General features: G+C 32.3%; 1 protein-coding gene across 1 annotated transcript in view; it reads right to left on the bottom strand.

The window, feature by feature from the left end:
- Nucleotides 1-492: 492 nt before the first annotated feature.
- Nucleotides 493-27,968, bottom strand: part of LOC147656398 (semaphorin-1A-like) — a 144,128-nt gene continuing 116,652 nt past the window's right edge. The window contains exon 4 of the mRNA XM_086915415.1: nucleotides 493-1,483. Within this exon, the coding sequence (XP_086771541.1) occupies nucleotides 1,479-1,483 (5 nt within the window). The 3' untranslated portion in view covers nucleotides 493-1,478. The remainder of the gene's footprint in view (nucleotides 1,484-27,968) is intronic.

Genomic DNA, 27,968 nt, shown 5'->3' with positions numbered 1-27,968 from the left:
TTTACAATAGATAATTAATTTAAACTTGTACGACTTTAAGATAGGAGGAATATAAATCATAGTTCAAAGTTTGAATTTATTTACAATTTAATGAATTAGACGATCAACTTTTTTCGAGTTTTCCCGAGTTTTTATTTTTCCCGTATTCTGTCAATCACCACTTTTGTACATCACAAGTTCAGACGAGAGAATACAATTCGTTACATGGAAATATATTTCATCAACATTTAATACGCGACGCCGTATTAATGAATCATTTTCCAACGACATTTTCCATATACGATAAATTGTATATATCGAGTCTCGTTAAATTTTCAAGTTATTATTATTACTTATCAAGACGATTATAAATAGAAAACAAAGATTCGAGAATAACTGGGAAAAATTAAGGATTTCGATAAACTTTTAACTATGAACTTTTAATTTTCAAAAAATTGAAAAAATTATTGAAAAAAAGGATTGGAAGGTGATGAATCAACTGTGACACATTCGTTATTGTTACTACTTAAAAACACTTTAATCATACTAATTTTACATACAATATTATATACAACAACATAGAGAAAGTAAAAATAAAAAAAAACGTGACGTAATCAATCACTCTTTACAACGTACACAATCATCTTCACGCTACAAAATTTCACGAAAATTAATACAAACCTAACAGCGAATATTAATAAAAATATTAACAAAATTGAAACAGAAGACAACGTGATATGAAAACCCGCGAAAATCGAACCGAAAAAGTCACTGCGCACTCAGAGGCCGACTGAAACAAACAAGATCTGCCTCGAACTCACGTATAACTGACCAATTTTCTCGTCGTGTCATGGAAACCCGCAAGAACCTCTTTGCGCACACACACACACACACACACACACGTGTGCAAGATAAAGAGAAAGATGCTCGTGGCGCACCCTCGACGAGGCGAGCCTTCCATATTTCACGTTCAAAAAGCACGATGGGATTTGAGGGTGGCCAACGTATGCGCGCGATAAGTGTATATAGCAGGAGAGACTGGCCATATATAACAGGGCAAAGTAGACGTTAGACTTAGGGGATGAACGTGCTCGTTGCAGGCTACAAATCTACGCTGAGCCCACCAAACGCCGCCGAAGCCCGCGAATAACTGTACCGTCGCCTTCGGTCCCCGCAATATCCACAGCTGGAAGGAAGCTTTCTATACTACGTGCCGCCTGGCTTCTTCTTTGCGCAAACTTCTCCTCCATTATTATTAGCCCGTGAACCGAAGGATAGAGGGATTAGAGAGAGGCGGGTGATCCGTTGAAGGGGGCGAAAGCTTGATGCGCCTCGCCGATTTGGATTATGTACGTGTGCATCTTGATGCATCCGTGGATCGTGCTCGAGTTTCGAAACTCGGCTGTTGCTGCTGCTACACTAGTCGTGTTGTTACATGCCGCGTGTGTTATAACGCAAGTGGTTTTTTTTATTATGGTGGAAACGATTTGGATATTGCGTTATGCTAAAAAAGAAATAAGGAAACTGGTCAGAAAATTTGTTGCAACATTTTTGATCGATTTTAAAAGATATATGTACGAATGAATAACTAGGAATGAAGAATATTTCATAAATTTTTATTCAACCAAAGTGGACGTAAGTCATCAAGTACAAGTTCAGGTTATTATCATCAAATCGAGGGACAAACTCCAATTATTTTTCCATCTCGATGGTTTTGTCCCTTTTATTGTTTCTTTAATAACAAAGCTCGATAAAAGAAAATATGAAAAGAATCAGAACAGATCTGGCATTTCTTGTGTTCCTATTCAGAGAAACGTTGTGTTCGAGTGACAAAAGATTATTTCATGGTCCATTCAGTTCACGAATATACATATCGAAAAATTCCTTGAATTCTATCGTTTCCAATCGATCGGATTGTTTTATGGGAGAAGAAAGAGGTCGGATTTTCAGTTAATGTTATCTTGTTAACGAGATCGTGCTCGTGTCTCACACAGGGACACGCCTGAATTGCAAATTTATGCATGTTCGTGTTTGACACGCCCGATACCTTTTGCTGTCTATGCTTCTTTCTTTATAGTTGACGAGATGGAGGATTTATTTCATCCTACTTGGTTTATCTTAGACAACGTGTTTTCGAATATACTGTTACGAATGTTTGCTCTGAAATTTCAAATTGGTTGGGTATAATTGCATCTCAATGTTCTTTTTTGTTATTTTTAAACGTGTAGTTTAATTAATTTTAATTTTAGATAAGAGAATGTATATTATATTACAATCATAAATTTTAATGAATTGAATTTAAAAATTATATTTTTAGAAGATTCTACACATTGATTATACGTTTTGTGATTTTCTTGCATAGAGAAAATATAATATAAGCTTAAAGTTTTAAAAGAAGAAAGCTAATATTTTGAACTTTTATAACAATATATTGTTCATCTATTTTATACAGAAAATAAAAAATAGTTTAAATTTTATTGCTCAAACTCTTTTAATTGTCTCAAAATTTAGAAAATTAAAATTTTCAGAGAGTATCGTTTAATAGCTTCTCATTTTAAAAGGATCATTTTAAGTGATGTTAATATAACGCAATAATTTCGAACACGTATTTTGCAATATATTTTCTGCAACAAAATTATACGTGATAATAATATACATTGCTACGTGCTTTCTGGCGTCGTAAATTATACTTGATAAATTATATTTTCTGAATACCATTTCAACCAAAATGAAATGTCTAATTGTAAAATGGATAGTGAATATTTTAACTATTTTATAAAATTAATCTTCATAACTGCCATAAATGAAATGAGGAAATAAAAAAAAAAAAAAAAAAGAATAAAGAAAAATATCTTTCAAAAATATGGAAAAAAGCTATTATCAAAGTATCACAGATAACTTTACCTTTTTTTTTTTTTTTTTTTTTACAAAAAGTTTCGTAAAATTCATATTTCATTTCTCTTTGCATTCAATTAATTTAATATATTGAAAAAAAAAGAGTTTCACGAAACAAAGCAATAAATATTACAAATATCCCATGAAAAATATACATATTTCACGATATTACCAGTCAGACTATTCGCCATCGACACAGACTCGTTAACGTCTCTCTACTAATTATTGTAATTCCTCTTCTCAACCGAATCAGTTCGAAGATTATTCGAAATTAATTGGATGGGGGGGTAGAACTCGTGGCCCTGGATAATTTTGAAACCACCGCGTGAAAATTTCTTTGTCCTCAATGATGATCCACTCTCAGAAAATTAACGCCACCAATTCTCTCTCTCTTTCTCTCTCTCTTGTTTTACAATAAAATCGTTCGTCTCGATGACCGGTTCCTTTAATCAATTACTGGTGTTGAAAGAGCCAGACGTGCTTCATATCAAAATTATTATCGAGGTTTATTATTTTGCAACTCGAATAAATATCTCGTATTAATGCAAGGTTTATTACGAGCTAATTAACGATTTTCTGGCACGATAAGATTAGCTGATAGGTGAATCGATTGTTTAAAATTAATTGGACAGTTCGACGAAGAGGATGTAAAAATGGTTTTGTTAATTAATTTTAAACCGTCTTCTACACGCGAACCAATCTCGTTCGTCACGGGAAGATTAATTTTCAAAAAACTTCCTTTTTATCTTACCATAAAATCGTTCGGTTTAATATACATTTTTCATGATTAATTTTTTACATTTAACAATTACGATATTACGTACGACCCTTTATATTCCCAAATACAACAAATTTCAATCACTATATTATTTACCCAGTTTAAAAGGAACATTGCTTATAATAAGTTATCTTCAAATAATAAAAAATTATAAACAACTTCTTTAATATCATTTTAAAGATTTTATTTTAGGAAATCATATATACACATACAATAAATAATTGCTAATATATTCACGTTAAATTGACGTATTATATCTTTCTTGATAAATTAATTTAATCATCCAATCTAAAGTTACAATTTCCTTTATTCTTCAAAATTGAATCGTAACCCGATAATTAATGGAAGATCGTTAATTTTCAATGGCAGAAAATTCAATTGAAAAATCGTTAATATGAATTTCAGACCTCCTTCCTTCCCACCAATAACAACCTTTACATAATATACCACATAATCGAATTTCATTAAATTACAAAATAACCCATGCATCCTATGTTTCTATTACGATTAAACAAATAATTACGGAAACTTGTATCCGGGAAATTATACGAAATCAATGCACGTTAATTCGAAATCGACAAGAAGCCTCGAATCGACCAATCTTCCTCGAATATACATATATCACTGGTATTGGTCCAGTTGGACGTATAATAACGCGTAATTAAAATGCAGCGGCGGATCGGCCGGCAGTTACTTGTTACGAATGCAATTCGCGTATCGACGCAGTTAATTTTGGAGTCAGGGAAGGAACCATTCGACGCCACGAAACCAGAATGAACGCGAAAATTGAATAAAAAAGAAAGTTGAACGAAATTGGTACTGCACGGCTGAAAGTATTTCCGAGGGAGATTTGCATGTAACGATATTGGAGGATATTTTGAACGAAAGTATTGCACAATACTGAATATTGTATTGTGCAATATGTACGTGTGGATACGTAAGGTGGTGTGGGTAGTTCTTTTTATTCTTTATGGGAACGATTCCAAAAATTCATGATATAAAAGAAATAAGTTTAATAAGTTATGATATCGAAGGTATATTCTGATGAATTTTAATTTTTTTATTTTATTTTTAATAAATAATTCGTATAATAAATAATTTTCGATTGTCGTCAATTTCGTTCAAATCAACGAAATACGTGGAATTTATTTAGAGAAATATTGAAAGTTATTTGTAATTTAAGCATTTATTTTGATACTAATTTGTATACCACATCTCTCAATTTCATTTTATAATCCGGAAAGCGAGAGAGAAGCAAGAAAACGGTTAAATTAATTTATCATTGTAGAATTAATACAGAAATATCAGGAATGTTCTGTTATTTTAAATATTGCACGAATATATTTCAAATAGTTTCTTCTTCTGAATTAAGTTAATAAAAATTGCAGTTATTTAAAAAAAAATGTATGTATTTAAACTTCTTAAAAATTTTAATAATTTTAAAAGCTTATTATTAAAATTTAATTAAAAAAATATATGCATAAATTTATCTTGTTAGAATTGTATTTTAGACGTTAATAAAGAAGAGTAAAATGAACTGAACAATTGATTAAAGGAGCTAAAAACAGTAAAGCCGGTAAAATATTAGCAATTTAGCTTTGTCAAGTGTGCAATTCACACAGAGTATCGAATTTAAACGTGATACGACGTGAAAACGTTCGCTGATTTATCAACACGATCGAGGTGTAAAATATATTTTATCTCTCCTTTCTCTTTCTCTTTTCCTTCCACGCATGATGTTACATCTCTTCATCGACGAATTTCGGTAAAATTTAATCTTTCCATCGCAAGAACTGGAACGAATATTCGCCGTGAAAAAGATTCGGCGATTTCGCCAGAAGTTTAACTTTTAATTACCGACCGTTCATTTCCGACACGATGCTGATAAAAACTATTTGAACGTTTGCCAGATGAAAAAGGGAAAAATACGACACGAAAATGTCCTAACAATCGTTTAACAGTGTAGAGTATATATGTGTACAGTGGTTTCAAAAAGTATTGACGCGTCGTGATGATTTTTTTTTTTTTAAATTCGACTTGAATCGTTTTAAGAGATTAATTTATTAATTTAAAAGAAAAATGCAAGTAAAATCTTTCATTACAGATATATCGTCTCGGATATATATTTTTTGCGATCACTGTACATTTGTTGAAACGTTTTCTTTTCTTATTACGAAAAACGCGAAAGATTTAATTGACAGGAGAAAGGAGAAAAAAGAGAAAAGAATGGAGAATAGAAACTACGAAATAGCGGATTTGTTTGTTTTCCTTGTTTCCAGGTATACGAGATCATGAATCGACAGTTCGATAACAACTGTGCACGATATCTTCTACTTTTTAGACGCGGCAACTTCGATTAATTCGACGTTCGACTGCAGCTTCTTTGTTCTCCGGTTTTTTTGTTCAAGCATCGGGTAAACTTCCGATCAAGATGACGTTTTCATTCGGATTGAACGTAATGGATGATTGTCTCTTTTCGGGTAGAGAAATGCGATTCGAAAGAAATAGCTGAAACAAAGTCGTTTCAAAGGGTTCTTTTGTTGCGTTTGGTGAAAGAAAAATATTGTTATTTAGAATAGAGAGAATTATTTAGAAAGGATTCTTTTTAATTTCGTAACGAATTTATTGTTGTGATAAATTTTTAATATAATGATTCTGTGAATGTGAATTTCCAAAATTGAAGTATAAAGAAATGAAATATTCAGATACTACGATATGTATGAATCAATATGTTTTATATTTTTTATACATTGTCAGCTTCTAATCGTAATCATATTTCTAAAGATTGATTCGTATAATTGTTATAATTACAATTTTCACATTATATTTATCGTATTAATTATCAATCCCTTAATTATGCACCGTAGTTCCGTGATAATTGCTAAATTATATGAATTATTTTCCAATTAAGTAAATCACATTTGTGAAATTATTATACCCATTCTATTCTCACAATTCTACCGGAATACTTAATTATCTTAATAATTACTAATAACTACTACTAATTGCAATTGTTGCAATTCATTTATTAAACTTACTTATCGAGCCAATTAATTTGTTATTTCACCGTCACTTTACGAATAATTTTATAATTCGAAACAAACGAAATTTTGAAAATTTTTGCATTATTTATTACGTTTTCATTCAACCATGCAAGCTCTTTCTTACGCAAAATTCCTGCGCAACGATTTCATATTTATACAACGATATTTTCCACTTTTGCTCGAGTGTAGAATACGCTGGTATTATTCGCGGGGAAAAAAATCAAAGCACTCCATATAATGAAATCCCCGCGAATTGTATATATATATATACACCCTCTCTACGCAAAGAAAACACAACAAAAGCAGCTCATTCGCAATTCAAGCAACGAAGCAACCTATCGTGACTCTCTGCATTCAAATTTTAAGTAAGTAAGTACAAGCGATACACCCTCCTCCCTCTTGAATTTCGAGAAAACCGACCGCATCGTCATTCCACTTTAAAATATACACTGACTTACGAACGTATTAGAAAATTTGTTGTAAACAAAACTGTTAACATTAAAATATGCATGTAATGTATACCCAGCTTCTGAACGCACCGTTGCAATTGCTACGCAGCAAAAGATCAGATAGCTCCACTCAAATATTCTCCAAACGATTTCCTCTAACGAAGAACATTAACAAGAAACACACTCGCCGATAACGATTCTTTTTTTAAACATTTCATTCGTTAAAAGTCAACGCAAACAACGGAAATATATTTCTTACTTAGAGCTTAAAGCTCCCGTGAATTACCATTGGAAAAGTTACGAGGAGGGTTGCTCGTTAAGAGGGGGTTAATATCCAAGGTTTTGGGGCGAAAACGCGTTCGATGACAAGGGTACGCTCAGATATAGTCCACTATATGCCACGTTATTTGTGTCACTATTATTAGACCGGTATGTGGACATTGCACTTGTACTGGGCGTAACGATGGCGGCCGTCGTTGATTCGGCTTTGTTAACGGCTAACGACTAAGGTCCGGCCCCGCTTTATTCCGTCATATAAATTTTACGCCCGTGTATTAACCCAGGTTTGCCATAATAACGCGGCGGAATGACTTACGTCGACTCGGCTCCACCATCACAACCTGGTCTAAGTAGAACAGAAGTAAATTGGACCACACCGTGTGAAAATCTTCCTTTCAGATTTTCCAGGTTCTTGTTTTTTTTTTTTTTTTTTTTTTCGAAAAATCGAATTTAAAAACGGATCATTGAGAGTTTAACATCTTGGATATCTTGGAGAGAATGAAGATATCTGTGATCAAAACGATTCTGTTCATAATTACCTTGAAATATTAACAAGTTCTTTTAATTTTTCCTTCGATATTCAAATTGCACGACGAAGATACAGTCTAAGAATCCAGGATCATTCCTATTACACCAATCGTTGTATAACGCAGACACAACGTGGATTTGTTACTTTTTTTTTCCTCTCACTTCTAGCCCTTGTTTCGTAAGATTGGAGACAGACGCGCAGGATGGAAAAGGCGCGGAGAATCAGATCGAAGAGGATCAACGATGGCTCCACCCCGAATCCATCAGACTTACAAGGCTAAACCCTAAATACGCGTTGCACGCTTGGATTCGTAATACCTAAGACAAGGTTTCCTATCCGCTCTAGTTGTTCTCATCCTCATCCGGCGTTGGTATTACGCATATTACACGTGTCGCGAGTATTCACGAACCCCGATGCCACGACAGTGTCGTGGCTGGTTAGATATGATAGTAATTATGTTCAACGTTATGCCCATCCGTGTGTATTTATTGGCTTCCACCAGTGTGTGTGTGGCAGTTCGTAAGTGAATTGGTGATTGGAATTGGTGTTTTAATTGCCACGCATTTAACAAGACGAATAATTGTTTTTTAATCGTGACACGTAATCTTCGTATCGAGATATAAATAATAAAAAAGTTGAACGTAGTTTTGTCAGGAAGTCATCAAATTTTTGTAGAAATTAAAAGTCGTAATATTTTATTCGTTATTGGAAAAATTTGCTTCAATATTTTGCTCGGGATATAATTAATGATGTAATAATAGTTAAACGAATATTGGAAGGATAATTTTCTACTTTGATATAATAAAAATATTATTCTAAATAATTATATTCATAATTGGATTTCTTCTCTCTTTATTTGTACATTCGCAATAATAATTAATTATACTTTATAAGAGGAATCTGTTATATGACAATTAAATTAATCTAAAGGATCAATAAAATAATCATTAATATCGCGATAATAGCAGAATAAAACTTTTGAAGTTATTAAATTTAAATCCACTCTGTATGATATCAATTTGCACTCTATGTTGAGAATAAAATCTGGTTTTGTTCCTTTAAATTGTTAATTTACGTATTCACTGTCCGATCCTCGTGTTGTATTTTTAATTAATAAAAATTATAATAATCTGATCGCTATCTATTTATTATTACAATTATTGATTTATTATACAAATATCGATCCAAATTTTATTTACGAAAAATTTAAACAAATATCACGCTATTCTTCATCTATTTATTTCGATCATTATTATTCTTCACGAATTATAAAAAAAAAAAAGAGCAACAATTTATAATTTTATAATCGCCATTATATAAATCGATCAATCGTTTTACACGATATTCTTCTCGAACGGCGAAGTTTCGAAAATTTCTAAATGGATTTCAGGTTCTCGAGAATTGAACCATCGAGGGTGCGAGATAAAGAGGTTAATGCGGAAGTGATACGGTTACACGACTGGAAACTTCACTCGAGCTAAATCTAATTGAATAGGAATTTCACCTAGTGTCGAGATAAAGCAACCAATCTTTTCAATGTCTATAAAATGTTCTCGTTTTTGCGAGAACGAGAAAAAAGAAGCGAAAGAAATAAGGGGACAAAGAAAGGAAAGAGAACACATTACACTGAAATAATAATTCAGTGGTGTAATTAAAACGGTATGGAAAAAATGGAAATTTGAGCCATTCGTCGCTCGTGATAATTATATTGTATACTTTGTTCGGAATATATAAATGATATTATCGTTCGTATACGCTGAACAGACGTCATAAATAGTCATTATTCTAACTACGTATTCATACGTCGAGAACATCGCTTGCTCTAACATATGTGAGAGGCAACATGTCCATCGAGAGATTTCGAGGATTCGTGGAAATCGTGTTAAGGATGATAAATCTCCATTTCGGTTTAATAAAATCATGGGGGTTGTCCATAAGGGGAAAAATGAAATAAATCACAATAAATTCGATTCGGCCATTTTCTTTAATTAATTATCGCAATTTATACGACTGATAATTAATTTTTGCAAAGTAATTTATTTGCATAAACTCACCCTCCTCGAAATTGGATTTTTTAATTTTAATTTCTCTAGATCTTTTCTCTTTTTAAATAGAATTCCATATGTTAAAATAAGCAAAGCGTAATTCGTTATTTAGTGATGTTAAAAAATGATAATCTATTTATTTCGTTCATTTTATGCAATTTCAATATATCGTAATCTATGTATTATTGTAATTAATTTAATTTATGTAGCTTAATATGCAAAATGCAATATTCAATTTCTATATTTTTAATTTTAAAAAGTATTGTAACGTGTTATTAATTCAATTAATTTACATTAAAAGTATTTTGCTTATTTCGTTATATATCGTGGCATTTAGTTTCATTGTTTTTGACAATTTAATCATATTAATATTAATAAATAATGATATATAATTTGAACAATTATAATCTTGAATGAAATCAATACGATTGAAACTTATTTCAAATTCAAATTCAATTATTACAAACGATCTACACTAATTTTTCATTAATCTCTTATTTCTCTTTTTCAACTTTCAAGATGAAGAAGAAAATATACAAAGAAAATATACTCGTGAATACGATTCAACGTGCAAAGTACGTAGAACGAGATAACATCGTTTTTCTGTGGAGCTGAATAAAGAAAATACGTATAAAACGCAGGAAGTGAGAATACAAGTTTGAAAATGCTTTAATAAACCAAAGAATGCAATTATTTGCGAATGGGCTCGGGCTCACAGAAAATACACCATCACTTTCCGGAAACGGATACGCTCGTTCGAGGACCATTCTGCAGTCTGACGTGGCACATACGTGAACAAAATATATTTCCGCTTTTTATAATGCAACGCGTTTTCCCTGGATATCTTTTACAATATAAATTCGATGAATAATACTCGCTTGGACACCTACTTTCCTGATTCATTCTCATTTTTCTCCCATATTAAATTTCATTTTGATAAAATGCAACGTGAAATTATTCAACGTTTATAATTGCTGATCGCGAGATTAAAAATACACGTTTTGTAACAAAATAAAATTTAAAAGCATAATAATGATCGATCGAACGTGAAAAATACAGACTGATCGAACAATTTTCAAAAAATTTCCTAAACAATAATAAAGGATAACGAGATGATAAAATCGTTATCAAAACGAAGAATTCTTCGTCGACAAGGAACGCTGCCAATTCAAATAAATCTCGCGTGCAAACTTCATCATTTATCCCCCAAACTTCGTTCAACTTCATTCAACGAAGCTCGACCAACAACTCTCTTTCCCTATCTCGCTTTTTCCATTCCCTAAAATTCGCAAAACTTCCATCCTATCTTCCTCCGACTTATTAACATATACTCGGTCTCGTTCAAAACAGGATGACTTTTAAGACGAGTTTCGTTCGTCGGATTTTCCATTCACAAGGGGGGAAAGAAGGGGGGAGGATGATTTAACACGCTCGTAACCGGATACCGGTTATAAAATTAGCAATTTTCGGTTAAACTTGGCCACGTAGTAAAAAGCAAGTTGTTGTTGCTCTCAACACGGACGATAAATCCACGCTATTCTATGAAATATGGATAACCAATCTCTCTCGTGCCTGCGGCGAAAGGCGCCAAGCTTGTTAGATTTTATACTTGGCTGTCACTGGTTACGACACATAGGACATATTACACGTGTATACACAAGCAGTGTTTGTACACGACGATCGCATTGACCGTGGCAAACGGTCCCAGCTCCCATGAAATTTCTTCTTTCCACGGGGGATGAAACGTAATTTCGAGGGATAACCGATCGAAGGTTAATTAAACTTCGTGAATACGTGAGCCTCGTCGTCGTCGTTGTCGTCGTGGATAATGATGATGACGACGACGATGATGACGAGGGGAATTGTTACGAGGCAAAATGGCGAAAATTCTTAAATCGAGCCTTTATTTTCGTGGCTCGATTTTTCGTTACAATTAGAATTTTCTATCTTGGTATTATTTATTGGGTCAGAGATGTTTAGGAAACTATTTTCATCTCTAATCTTTTCTAAACAAGTACGATATTCTATAAATTGCCAAAACGCTTGTTCGAATTCCTATTGTTTCGTTTAAAAATCTTTTCGCCATAGAGAATAACACGAGCGAATTATTTTATTTATCTTGGAAGAAAATTTCGTTGAATGAACGATTCAAACTTGATTTCGTTAACCGAGCACGCCCACGCGTAACATATAGACTTCCGGGGAAAGAGAACGTTTGATAGAGATATTTATGAACACACCTACCATCGTATATTCTTGTTTCCAAACTCTGAGTTATATATCCACAGATCAGAATATGTTCTCTGTTTCTTTCTTTCTTTTTTTTTTTTTTTTTTTTCACAGAAAACAAATAGTGGCTTGAGATAATAATAAATTTGTTGGACCCATTTGAGATCGATATTTGAAATCTATTTAAGGCTTTGTAATGTAAAGTGTCTAACCTCATTCCTTTCTTTAAAAAGTATAAATGAAATGATTTTGAAACGAAGTTGATCAACTTCTTTCAACAATTGAATAAATTCGTTCGAAAAATTTTGGATTCTCAAACTTTCCCTCCTGAACTTCGGTACTTGCTTGTAAAACGATTATAACGCGGAAAATGTAGAACGTTTAAGTTATTGAATTGAAAAATAGCTGCGAATCAAATGGTTCGACTTCAATTAGCGTATAATGAAGCATTGTTAGACAGTTTCCTGTTATATTGTTTTGTCTTCCAGTTTAACAAATTGTTTCACAACTTCGTCGAAAAATCTCGTCGACTTTGGTCTATTTTTTTTACAATATAAAATAATTCCAATTAATAATTAACAGTGAAAATCTGTATTTTCTCTTTTCCCTCCGATTTATTACTTCTCTCCAGTCGCGGTTTCGTAACCACATTAAACGCTCAAATCCAGTTTATCTCAATCTCCAAGAGAGCCATTATTTCACTATTTCGAAAACTACTAAAATCCAACCAATCATGCCTCGCGTAATCAAATCAGCCAAATCTAAAGCGGCGAATTCGTCTTAAAGCCGACGATATCTATTTCACGAACAATTATACGAATTATCAGTGTGGCGAGAGCCTTGGATCCAATAAGGATCAACGAACGTTGCTCTCGCTAATTTCCGCGGAAAAATCGAACCGCGAACTCGGCCGCAAGCCGCGATTAAACTCGAGAACTTGGAACGAACGAGAGAGACCCCGTGTCTTCCGGCGGAGGGGCAGGAGGGCGGAAGACGAGCAACCGTTCCGGTAAATAAGCTTCTGCGGTTTGCCGGATTTCATGGTGGATTCGAGTCTACGAAATACAACCGTTCGTTCCGGCGGAATGCCTGTTGCCAACCCACGATCGAACCGGTCCGCGTGGATTCGCTTAATTTCCCCCGCAATGGATATTTGTGGAGGGAAAAAGTCGTAGGATAGGAGTTGGATGTTATTTATCTATCTGTTCGAAAAACGAAAAGTTTGGGATGAACAAGTTTTTTTGAGCGCGATATATTGATTATTTACAAGAATAAGAATATTATATTATAAATATAACATTGAAAATATAATTAAACAATATTCTAATAATAGTGAAATTATTATTATTATTATTATTATCATATCACGTTATTATTATTTATTATCAATTATATTACTAGAATTAATCGGTACTCCTATGGGACACGAATCGAATGGCCAATTAATATCGTAAAACATTTATATAATTAAAATAAAATTAAATCAACATGTTAATTAACAACACGCAACAAAAATAATTATTATTTTCATATCAATCAAGCAAAGAGAATCCACCACTATACACAACACTTTTACCTTCTCGAAACCCTATCCTCCACTTAAAAGTTGTTTGAGAACCTGATTAAATGGAACCAAAAAAAAAAAAAAAAAAAAAAGGAAAAAAAACGCGCGCAACAATCAATGGAAACCGCAACACTTGGAAAAACGTATTACATTCGTATAATATCGTTAACCATCCGCTCCGTTTAATGTCGGCAGAAATAAATGTACTCCCGATACAATTAAGCCATTACAATCATTCCTCCCTCCCGGCCGTGTGCCGAGGACGAACGTAGAACGCATTCACGAGCAGCCGGATCGTAAATTTGCACGTTTGCCCGTAGGGCACGTGATGTGCGTAATCTAATAGTTATCGGATGACTCGATTATTGGTTACAACGGGGAGGACGATTGTTGCTCCGGGCTTCGTAAAATCCCCACTGTGTTTTATTCGACTCGGTACGCGGGCGGAATGTGGCCAATCCGGCAAACGTCTATTCAGAACAGTTTGCCATTTGATCGACGAGAGTTGACAAAGGTCCGATATTTGCGCTGTTAATGGAACAGCCTTAAATTCGGTATTATCAGTCTTGCACGTATTTGTTCTTCTTTCTGCTTTGAATTTCAGCTAATTTTCTTTTTTTTTTTTTTTTTTTCTTTATACAAATATATCGAAGTGCTGTTAGAGAAGGATTATTTTCTCTATCGTTTCTTTCTATCTAGATTCGAGAGAAATTTATAAGTGTCCCACGAACAAGGAACGTAGTGTGCCATTTTTCTTAATATATGAAACACACGTTACAAATTATATTATTTTTTTAATTATTTTTTGGAATCTAAAAATATTCGTGTTCTTTCAATAATCTAATTTTTTATACAAACTTAAAAATTACTCTTACAAAACAAAACCAAACGTTATATAAACACCTTGTAACACGAAACTTTTTAAAGATAAAATTTCTTCTCCTCTCTCTCAAAAATTATCTCCTAAACCTCCAATCAATCACCAACTTTTAATCCAAAAATAGATTAGCCTCAAACTGCGTTGCTCAACGTATCGCAGGAGTAAATTTTCCAGATACGTAGTATCTTACGCAAGATGCCATTACCTGGTTCTCGCCTGTTATTCCCAGCCCGTGATAAATTAACGAGAAAACAATATCCTTGATGTTCCAAGGATGCTGGAGCGGTAAACAAAGCCATAAGGGAGTACCTTCGTTGAAATGACGGGGCTCCAGGATTCGCTTAATATTTACCAAACAACGTGAATGTTTCATACAAACCTCCGAGATTATCAGGTATTCGCATGAATTCTCATCGATATCGAACGAGAGAAAAAAGAAAAGAAAAAGAAAAAAGGAAGATTTAAAAGCGGAGGAGGATCGAGTCGAGCGAATCTTTGCCTTTTAAATCGGATTACAGCCGAGTCTGGAATAAACTTCCGCGTCAAGTTTGTCCAAGATTTTCGGGATTAACCACGCTCCTATTAAACGATTCGACGAGCCACCGATACGGAAAGAGAGTACGGCTGATTAACATTAAACAGAATCTGATGGAAGAAGAGACAACCGCTTTCAAATCGCCATTTAAAGCGAGCCGCTATCACCCAAGGTTTAGATCGAATAACCTTGGGTAAACATTAACCCTTAATGGAAATACCTTTTTACCATCTTTATAACTTTTATTCGGATATCGCCGGATATTATTATAGAGATAATACTCTCATTCGAGTGAATTATTCAAATGGAATTTGTTATTTTACTTTTTTATCTCTATTCCAAGGATAAATTAATATTTCAATCAATTTTCTTTTTCTCCAATTCCGGTTCTTCTTCTATTTGGAAAATTATGAAAGTTTTCAAAGCGCTTTATCGATTAATAAATATTAATATAAAAGAAATAAACCTCGTCTATTTTAAAAGAATAATAACAATGCAATGATGAAATCTAACGATTCGACGATAAAATAAAGATTTAATAAAAAATGTAAATCAAGCTTTATTAATTAAAAAATAAAAAAACATCCTCAAATATTCATTATTTATGATGATTGATTTTGTACTCGAAAATATATCATTTCCAACTGTTCCCAATAATCCACGATTTATCTCGAAATTCTTTTTTCGAACAGCCATATACCTCTTACAAAATATTATTAAATCGATCAAATGAAAAATATTAAAACACACGCGCATACTTCGCAACGCTTAAAATTAAAAAACAAAATTAAACCAACTCGTATCTATCTCCAGACTATTAATTAACACTTTATCGTCAACAATTGGAAATACCTCTCGAAATCCAGGCACCCATAACACGATTAATAATCGAACATCACTATTTACAACTATTGTAAAATCTACTTGTAGAACGCGCCTTCCGTTCCCTAATTAACAATCGATCAAAGTGTTTCCCGAAACGGTAGTGAGCAGTCGAGCGAAGCTTGATTTATGACAGGGGAAAACGGCTGACAAATATTTCCCCATATATATTACAATGTGGTCGAGACTACTTTATCGAACCATATACCGGTTCCTGTTTACTTGTTTATGCATTGTCGAGCACTTGTTATGCATATGCATTTATTTGCCGCACACAAATGATACGAAAAATCACGATTTCGATCACGATTTTATAAAATCGTAATAGAATTTTTATAATGTAACTTATAATAGTGGAATATAATTCTGTTATATTATATCTTTAAGTAAGTTTGAATGAATGGCACAATGAAATTTTCGATTTTTGAATATAGCAGAGGGTTAATATGTTCCATGATATCTTATCCTTTTTATTAATACTTTAATATCCTCGATAAACTTTCTTCAAGTTTAGGATTTAAAAAATTCTAAGAGAATAAAAACTCTCGAATTTTTTGATATTGAATCAAGAGTTACAATTGCTCTCAAACGCCTCTTAATGTCCACTTAAGCAACTCCGCTAGGAAAAATAGCTCTCGAGAGCTGAAAGTTTTACTCTCAAATGTATTCGCTGTTTCCTAAGAAAATTTAGAATTATCTCCTCTGCTTTATTAACCAGATTAACATAATTGCTAAAAGTTTCTTAAATAACAATCGAAGTCACAATGCACAATAAGCATTGTATATGCAGAAATACAAAATGTTGATGCTCAAATCTTGTTCATCAAATTTATCATTTCGTCACGTGTATTTGTATTATACATCGCGCACAACAAGTACACAGGTTGTTATTTATCAAGATTGGAATTCGGTTCTTCCTCTTTTTTCCCATCGCAGCATCGTTTCACATTGATGGGAACACATTACTTGCAATATTTTTTTTTCTGCTCGTGAGAACGTTGATCAAATATTTGGCGGGCATCGATACCGAATCGTTCTATGATCCGAACAACTGCACTCGAGAGCGTAGACACGGATCGCTAGAATTAATTTCCTTTCGCAGCCATTTTGTAAATAGCTTTTCTCCTCTTTTTTTTTTTTTCGAGTTTTTATCTTTGTTCGCGTTTAATATTGATAGAACATGGAAGTTTAATTTCTTTCCTTTTTCTCTCTCTCTCTCTCTCTGTTTGATCGAGAATATCGATCGATTGTATATCCACTTTGAAAGTCTGTGGTAGATGTTTGATTTCGACACTTTCGTATTTAAACGACGCGCTCCTTTTTTGTTCCAAGAATTCAACGGTATATTAATCGTTGTGTCAATATTATCTCTCAATGTGATGATTTGAATATGAAAAGTGCACGTAGTAATTAGTGAAAATATTTTTTTTAACAAGATTATTAAAAATTCATCAAATATTTGATATGGAAAATTAATATTTTTCTTATATCTTGAATATTTTAATCTAATAATGATAAAGTAATTATATCGTTAAAATAATTGGCTATCTAATTTTTTAATTTTAAATTATTCGATTATATAATATTTAATATTCTCTTCGTTGTAATATTATATATTTCGACTATTTTCATTCTAACTTTACTCGAATATAATACAGAAGATTGTCTTTCCTCACTTGGTGGAAACTACTGTGTTTCCGGTTAATGTCGTGGGGGTCACCAGTGACCCACATACCATGAAATGTGTTAATTACTAACACGCTGTCAGTTATATGAATTAATTGCCAGTTATGTGCACGTAATTGTCCAATTTGTCAAGGATGCGCGTATGGCTTTGTACTAATCTTTACTTTTCAACAATTAACGTTATAATTAACATCGTTCAATTAACGCCTCGTGTTTTTACAAATGCAGTGAATTAGTTCATTTTAGATACACCAGCAATTAAAAATGATTTATGGCGCATACTAGAAGTACAATATCTATTATACCTATAATTTTTTTTCTTTTGAATTTTTTTTTTTTTAATAAAAGAAAAGTGTGCTTTTATTTTTTTATAATATAATATTTAGTGAATTTTAATTGTTTTATTTTTGTCTGAAATAAATTTTATACGAAATTAAATAATAATAATAATATTGACCAATGATTTCAGATAAAATTTCTGATTTTATTAATCAAATGTATCATATATATGTAATGGATTAATTAATTCAACTAATTAATTTACATATCATATTTGTTCGTGGGCACAATTTCATGTCAATAATACAGAATTTCTATTAAATTATATAAATTATTGTCTAATTTAACAGTTTTTAAGTGTTACACGAATATTTATTATAATATTCGATTGCGTCTATGATGTAAATAAATGAATCCATATAAGTATCACGTGTTATAATAATCTTTGCTGCGTGTTTAATATATTGATAATTATTATATCACAAGATAAATCATCGTTGAACAACAATTATCTAAACTTTCAATTGTTTTGAATTAAATATTTTATTTAACTCTGATACTACATCATCTCCTAATTATTATAAATACGTAATATTATTATTAAAAAATTCTTTTATTACTATTACTTGCATACTTTTATACAACGTCAATACGTTTAAATTTGTTTAACTTCAATTTCATACAATCTCTTATGAAAAGATTAATTTTTATATTTTTATATCTTATAATTTATTGTATTTCAATTGTTGGACTTTTATTATATAACCATGATTAGCATAAAATCAGTGTGTTACATTATTGATCGGATTGGATGTCAAAAGTATGAATATTTACACGAATATTTTCATACATTAATTTACGTATTCGTAATTTTCCTTTTTAATAATTTAATTATTTTGTTTATTTAAATTTTCAACGTTTCTTCTTGGCGCAAAATTGAATATCCTTGTATTTTGAAACACGTTAATTCACCGATTCGAAACGGAACGATGTTCAAATATTCAACATTTGTATTTACATCGAATATTTGCATACGGATCGCAACTTACACGTTTTAATTGCAATTCCTGTAATTTTCCTTTACTTGCAACGTTACATGTTGCGTATTTTCATCTGTTGAAAGTTTCAAAAGATAAGTGAGCTCCTCTTTCACTGGTTAACTTTTGATCGTAAACTTCAACCACATTTGGCTGACGAGGGAAGTTTTTGCAAAAGTTTCACCATCCATGGATTGGCAAAGAGTTTACTTTCTTGGTGAATGAATAATTTTATTAGATGTAACAGAGGATAGAACTCCATGCGTCAACATTTTGTTATTATAATCGGATTCTGTGGTAACACGAAATTACAAATTTTCGCTTCCTTTCATTCCTCTCCTCTAGTTAATCTCAATTTATTTATTTAGCCTCATCATTATTATTTATCGTTCCACTCTATTTCTTTCTCGTTGTAAATAACAATTTAACTATCCTCTGATTCAACTAAATTAAAATTTGCATAAAACATATGAAATTATTTTTGCATCAAACTGTATTCAAAGATCGCATTGATTTTATTAAAATTACCGAAATTTACCATCATTTATTCACGAATTATTCGTGAAGCTATATCTACACGAAATCCCAACGAAATTATTGAAATCCATAATCCAAATTTCAAGCATTACTCAACTTCATAATTTAACCCTATCTAAAATTATCTCTATATAAAATTATATCACATGTAATCATATATTTCGAGGATCATACTGAAATTATTGTGGTTATTAAAATTCCGTAAAAATCTTCAACAATTGCAACACACATTATTCCTGCACATTAAAACAACAATATTTAAATATATAAATCGTATTAAAATTCAAGACAAAAGTTTTTTTTTGCAATGCTATCCAATTGCACGATACAATAATTCTAAATCATTCATTCGCAAACATCCTACACATAAAACAGTATAAACTCTCTATTGGATTATTAAAACTCATATTTTTCCAATATTATATTCCCTTAAACAATCCACGTATATGACACGCCATTCAACCCCATATAAATCAACCCTACATTCAAAATAGTTCGTTTCCAAGTTACTGAAATTTCCATTAAACCAATTCCAATTCGTAAATCATCGTTCATACCTTTTATTTTATTCTCATAATCGAAGTGCACACTCGAATGGCACACGCTATCAAAACCTCTCGGTTTCCTTCGTTCGAAGGGTTCGACTTTTCGTTCGGTTTTCCACGAGGTTAAAACGCAACGCGAGGAGAGCGTGAATATTTATGATTCCGTGGACGACGTGTTGGCGTGGAACGTGATTTATGAGGGCCCATTGCACGCGTCATTCATCAACGTGTACGTGATAACGAGGCGGAGAACCCCGCGGAATGATATCTTCCCGCGTTTTTACATCGGTATACAACTTCATCGACGGGTTGTATCGATGCAACGGAATCGATATTTGCCGTGGACAAACGTGTCTAGTTTGCGTGTGATAGACGTGACGTGACGCGAGAAAAAGAGAAAAAGAAACGTTGGATCGGATTATAAGATCTTCCCTCTCAAATTTCAAGCGATTCTAATTATTTTGCGACTCAGTTTAGTTTACGTTATATTTGTTCCGATAATTGTTAATTATTTAACGTGAATTATGAATCCTTAATCGAGCTTGATATCGTAGAAATGATATTTACGATTTTATAGTATTGAGTAATATTGTTTATTAATTATAATATTGAGAGAAGTTTGTGAAACTTTTTTTAATATCTTCAAATATATCGTCAAAAAGATGGAAGAAATGAGAGAAAGAAAAATATTTTCTTCAAGAAAAGGAAACCATAGGATACTCTCTGTCTGTCGAAAAATATATAGATTTCGGCTCTAATAAATTTTCTTGTTTCCGATTTCCGGACCGAGTATGCCGGAACTCTTCAACCGTGGCGAAGTTCCGACTCACGTTTCACGACGAGAAGAAGAGGAAGAAGTGTGATCTACGTTATATATATATTTTCAATCAGAGCAAGGAGATAAAAACAGAAGAAAGAAAAGCATCGGTTACGACGTTATTAAAACATGATTGGCCTCTCGTGTTCCATTTACGACGTGTGTCGAGTATGAAAGATGTTTCATACTGAATTGGCCGGCGTAATAATTTCTACAAATTTTCCTGGCAAAAACTACTTTTTCGAATAAATTGTCAGCCAGAATTTTAGACCCGAATATGAAAAATTCATTGAACGCATATTTGATGATCGTAGATGAGAGTGTGTTTCCTTCCATTGAAGTGTAAAAATACAGACTCGATAATGAATTCAAGTTTTTTTTTTTAAGCTTTGGAAACTATCACACAGTTAGAATATTAAGTTTAATAAGATTCAATTACGTTAACTTCAATTACACTGAGATTAATTAAATTTTTCCCAAATTTAAAGTAAACTTTTATTCAAAAATGAAAATCGGAGCGAAATTTCGTAATGCGTAATAAACCTTTAATACAAATTTAAATGGAGTGTTTTCGTATCGGCGCGAGCAACGTTTCCAATGCACCCCGATAAGCGGAAACAATTTGACGAACCGGATCTCTTAACAACCGTGACACAGGTCGAGAATTTTCGGCAATAACGAAGGCAATCGAGCATCTCGAATGAAATTTCATACGTCGAAATTTCGTGCTTATGTCGAAAATTCACCGATTATTTATAGATCGCATGTACACGCGGAAAATTGGGAATATTATAAGCGTATTCGCAACGAGCATGGAACGAAACGGGATATAGGGAGAGGAGGAGAGAGATCGATGGATCGATCGATGGTGGCTTTCGTTCGGAGTTCATTCATAATTGGCGAAGTTAATTTTTCTTTCGAACGCATCTTAACGTACGATTAAATTCGAGATAAGTCCCTGTAAAATTTCCCTCTTCCGGTTCATTTATACCGTCTGTTAACACACGAAAAGCGAGTGGATATGGATATTTGTTTATATGGATTTGATTTAAATCGTTTCTTTTTTTTTTTTTTTTTTTAATAAAGTAAATTAAATAATAGGATCGATAAATAAAAATGGTGGAATGTTGTAGGTTGAAATTGATTAAATAAATATAATATATTGGTTAATTAAATAATCGAAATTCTGATAAATAAATAAATATTCGTGATTGTTATGTGGCTGTGTGTGTGTGTGTGTGTGTGATATTGAATTGATTAAAATTCTCGATATTATTTCTTTAGGAAAATTGAAAGAGATAAATGAATTTTACAAACAAATTTATAAATTGTTAAGAAAATTGAATATTATAATTATGAATTTTTAAATGAGAAATATTAAATTTCATAGAAGATATAATATATATCTATTCCAATTTTCAACATTGCTTTTTTCGGAATATAAACAATTAAAGAAAATGCATAAATAAATAGTATTTGGTACAATAATAAATTGAAATTCAATTTACACAATATCTTTTAACAATTTCTTATAGATACCACATTTTGCTTACGAAACAAAGAGTTCGTAAGCTTTCTTTCTTTTCTTCTTTACGAAATAATGGTAAGAAATGGCGGCGACAAGCATATCGAAACGCTGGCTGGATAATATTCCTTTCGTTTCGTGGTTAAATAGAGTTTTAGAGCGCGCGAAACGTGGTTTCTCCCGCGGTTTTGGATGGAATTAGTATTGCTTTGCGGTTACCTACTTTTTCTCGCTGACTAATTTTCGAATTTATGTGTTGTTCATCATATCTAGAACGCTTAAAGCTTACCACACACGAACGTTTATTAATCGTTTCAATAAAATTCGCACGATATCTTACGTACTTGTACGTTTCGCTTCTCTTTAAAGACAATTGTATCGTTCTACTTTCTAGAAAGAATTACAGGAATATTATGTTTAACACGGAATAATCCTAATTGGATCTTTGATAATTTTACACGAACAGGAACGAGTGGACTGATTAAAAAAAAACAATATTATTTCATTAAAAATTTTCACATTCTCCTAACATCAAATTTGTAATAATTCGCTCTGATACTTTCGCGAGCAACAAAGAGAATCCTTTAATAACAAGAATCGTAGCATGAAAATTAAAACGAGATTATTCGTTTCTCGAAAATTTCAAAAATTTGTTGACGAACAACGCACCATGCGTTCTTTCGAATTACGTCGAAAATAATCCGAAAATGCGCAAAAGCAAGGTAGATTCATAAATGGAAGAGGTAATCTTTAAAATAATATACGAAAATAAATATACGTGTCAAACGTATAATAATACTCTCTGTATGTTACCATTACCATTCCTCTAAAAACAAATCGTTTACGTTCAAACGTTATACACACACACACACACACACTACACTACATAATCTTACAACAATCCGGTATAAAGAGCGATCCATCAAAATCTAGACATCTAATTATCTTCTTTGCAGCTAAAAATAGAGGAAAATATTATAGGCGAAAGTTACGCGGTGGGAATGAGGTGCATAGCAGATAATCTTCTATAAAAGTAATTTTTCTTCTGGCCAATCAAGATTACCTATATCTTTTGAACCGAGACTATACGTCTCTCTCTCTCTCTCTCTCTCTCTCTCTCTCTCTCTCTCTCTCTCTCTCTTTCTCTCTCTCCATCTAAAGGTACACAAGAAATTTTTTCCAAAGCAGATTTTTCCATCATCGTATGTGTGCTTACGTATTCATAAATCAGTCCAGTTCAGTAGTGCAATAAATATTCAGTGTTTGGGCAAAAAATATTTTTTAATAAAAATTTATACAGCCAAGTTATTAACACGAATATTAAGCGCGATTTAATTAATCGAGGTATAAATCACGTGGCAGCACGGTGACAATGTTAATTAATTAACAGCCCCCGGGAAAAATAAATAAACGCCCCGAAAAATATTTTCAAAAATTCGAACAAGCGCAACACATTTTCAACAATGTTAGCAACATTTCGACGCGCGGTATCAATCGATTATGAATCCGCCAACAGACAATTTAAATATTTAATCCCTGTGCTCGATCGCGAAAGGACGAAACGTTTAAATAACATTGCGCAACCGCATTTGTTTTTTCCCTATATTTGCGTTTCCCAATATTTCCCCTTCCGTTATACAAATTCCACGTTTATCTCACGTATATCTCGTAGAGAATCTCGAAGTCCAACGTTGCTGCAGCAATTGCAAAATAATTTTCAACTGGAGAATAAAAGAAATTATCTTAATAATACATGTATGCTTCTTTTCATCTAAAATGTCGCAAAAATCGAAGAAGATTATTACGATACAAGTAAAAGATGAAATTTTCTTTCATCTTTTATCTTGGAAAAATTATCGATACACGGTTTCGAGCTATTTAACAATCGCAGGGTACAATTCGTGTGTATCGAGTGGATGGAAAAATTCACGGGTGAATCCCGCGTGACGAGGTATCGTGCGACGATGATACAACCGTGTCACGCTTCTGCATATTTCTCTGTCGTTCATAGGGGGCTGAATTACACCGGGCTCGCTATCTTTTCTTTTTCTGGAGTAGGTCGCTCAACATGCGATCCAGTCACGCGAGCTGGCCTTACAACGCGCCCACCCTCCACCTATCGGTTAAATGCAAGAATTAAGACGTATTACTTGTAAACAAGATACGCGCGATACATCGAAAAGAAAAAAATGTGAGAGAGTGAAAAGAAGATAACTCGTTCTTCGATTAGATAAATCGAAGGAGGGTGATTTCACGTGAAAAGATAAGTCGAAAATGATGCTCCTTTTTATCTTGAGACGAGTTTGACAAATTTTCAAGAACACAATGACTGAGTTGAAAATCGATCATTTTTGAAAAAAAGGCAAGTTCTTAATCCTTTCGAGACAATTTCAAATAAAATCTAATGTTATGCTATGTCTATTTATTATTATATCTAAATTCGATTTATTCTATTTTTATCTAGTTTTAACTAAAATAAATAAATCTTTGATTGAATCATTAGACAATGGCATGCTTTTTAACCCACTTCTAAAATGCAAATTTTTAATAATATGCATCATCAAGAGACGAAACACGAGAACAGTTCATCATTCGCCTATTCGAGAACGGACGAAAGAGCAGAGAATAGTCTAATCTTAATAATTGGATTCGAAGATATAAGAAAAAGAAGAGGGGGAGGAAGTAAAAAAAGGTAAGTAACCAGGAAACTTCCACTCCGGAAGACACGGCCCGTTTTGTAAAACATTGACGTGTCTCTCTCGCCGGAAGTTTCGCGGTGGCCCATTTAAAGCGACGCTTTCCACGCTTTTCGGAATTTTCCGCGCGAAAACTCGTAATTGTTGGCCGTGAATAACTTCGTTACCCTGAAAAGTTCACTCTTATACTCGGAATAATATTTAAATTCTCGTGTCGAGCTTTCACGCGAATCGAATAGACACGAAAAATTGTCCAAATAAATTTTTTCTAAACTGATACTCTAGCAGGATAATTTCAGAGATGGGCCACGTTGTTTTTAGAAACTTGAGATTTTGAATACTTTTAAATTATACGCAAATTGATATTCAACCAATAGGAGGAAATTGTTACATGATTTTATCATCTGTCGAATTTTTCTCGTGAAAGATAAAATGTATAATTGTAAAGGATCGAGAATAGAGGTTATATATATTTGCTAACAAATTATTACATTCATTCCTTTTTTCTAAAAGTTTAACTTCTGAATCCACTTTTTCAATTTTCGCTACTTTCTTTTGTTTTCATGTTCATAGAAGAGAATAGAAGCTTTTCTTTTTTGAAAATTTATATAATTATTATTACTTATTAAATAAAAAAGTGACTTAGAAAGACGTTTATATTTCTTAATCAATTTCGAAATTAACAAAATGATGACTTAAACCCCGCCTATTTTCGTATGGATTGCAACATATTAAAATACAATTTTAATTCGTCATTTAATTTAAACAAAATTCCAAAACGTGTAAAATGATCGATCGAGATGATCCATAATATACTACATTATAATTTATATCTCTTAACAGACGAAAAATCTAAATATTTGAAATATTTTTTCAATACGAGAAAAATAAAAATGCGTATAAATGCATTCGTAAAAATTAACAATTTTACTCATTTAAGTACGCAATAACATTTAATTATTCAAAACAATTAACAATCCCGTTCACATATACCCATAATAATACCTATGGCATTTGTAAGAATTAACAATTTCATTTACATATCAATATTACAACGTTCATAAGAATTATCGATTCCGTTTTATATCAATATTTTCATAAAAAAAAAAAAAATTTCATTTCGGTGTATTACATATGCACATGTATAATATTCATATCCGTTCAATTGAAACATCCCCGAAATCACTGGATAATTTTGCAGAAAATGCAGTAATTTTCCAGAAAAGATCGTATCGTTCTCGTTATTCGCGGAATACGAATAGATTTTGTTCGCTACAGGTCTAATTCATTGTTTACGATATTACACGTCGTTTGATATGCGAAAAGCAAACACACAAATAGCCTGCAGCCTGTTATTCCACCGTTTCGTTGTGCAGGATAATATTTCTGCATACTTTGCTACCGGATATCATCGAAAGAATGCATACTTTACACGTTACTTACTTCAACTCCATTTATCATAAAAATTCGCTTTTACTTAATCCATATACTTCTTTCTTTCTTTCTTTCTTTCTTTCTTTCTTTCATTCTTTCTTATTTCATTCTGAATATTGCGAATAGAAAATTGGGAAAATTTAAACTTGTTTTTATTTCTGTTTTTATTATTTCATTATTATTAATACTCGTTAATTCAAATTGATTTCATTGTAATTTTTTAATTAATCAAGAGGAGAAATCCATTTGTATCTACACAGTATTAGAATAGCGAAATTACTGAAACTTGGACAGTTTTTACAGTCATATAACGGACGCTAATACTGATTATGGTACGTGTTTCAATGACTCATATTTTCTAATATACTCGGCTTTTCACGGTGCACAATGTCCTTGTACTAATCTCTATGTTGCATGTACACTCTCGTTTGTAAGTATGAGGACACCCACAGATCTCATACAAAACGTGATAATTGACCTAAATTGTCAAAGGAAACGATTAATCAGTCAGAGAGAGTATCGTATTCTTATGGGATAAAGATCCAAAATGAATAGAGCGCATTTGTAAAATAAAAGTTAAGGACAATTGTAGGATTAAAAAGTCGTATTTCGATTTCATAATTCTATCATTTGAATTTTATTAGATAATATTAGATGTAGATAGAAGAAAAAATTCATTTCAATTTATTATATATATATGTGTGTGTGTGTAATTTTTAAAATTGTTTTTGCAATATGTATTACCTATATAAGTTAAAATTAAGATTCTAAAAGAGAAAGTAAATTTAATGTTTAATGACTCCTAACAACTTATTACAATAATTACGAATTTTATAAAAATATAACAAAGATATTCATTTCTCGAATATAATAATACTATACTTTTGGTATATTTTCTCAAGTATATTAAAATCATCTCACAAAGTATTTCCACGAATCTAAAATGATTTCATCAGATCTTTCGTTTAATTTTAAAAATAATGCAATTAGCGCATATGCATAGCATTATTCTTCATACGTGTTCATTCGTGACGCGACTTTCACACAACGTATCGATATGCCACGAACGATGTGCAACCGCATTGTACTTCCGCATATTTCTCCTTTGTTGGACCTCACTGACGCCACGTGTTCAGTATGGCCGACGTATTCGCGCACACGTCTGCTTTATTAATGATAGAAAAGACTGGAACATTTAACGCGTTAAACAATGGCTGCGGTGATTTCTAATTGCTTCGAATTAGCAAGCCTTCGATATTATTCAAATCTCTTGTAAATTGATTCTCAGAAAGAAATACTCGATTCGAAATTCGACTATATAATA

The sequence above is a fragment of the Apis florea genome, unplaced genomic scaffold (assembly GCF_048593485.1).
Source record: "Apis florea isolate Af1SG1 unplaced genomic scaffold, ASM4859348v1 contig_3780_pilon, whole genome shotgun sequence".
Lineage (NCBI taxonomy): Eukaryota > Metazoa > Arthropoda > Insecta > Hymenoptera > Apidae > Apis > Apis florea.
Note: the sequence above shows the minus strand (reverse complement) of the source record. Positions and strands in the feature narration are given on the sequence as shown.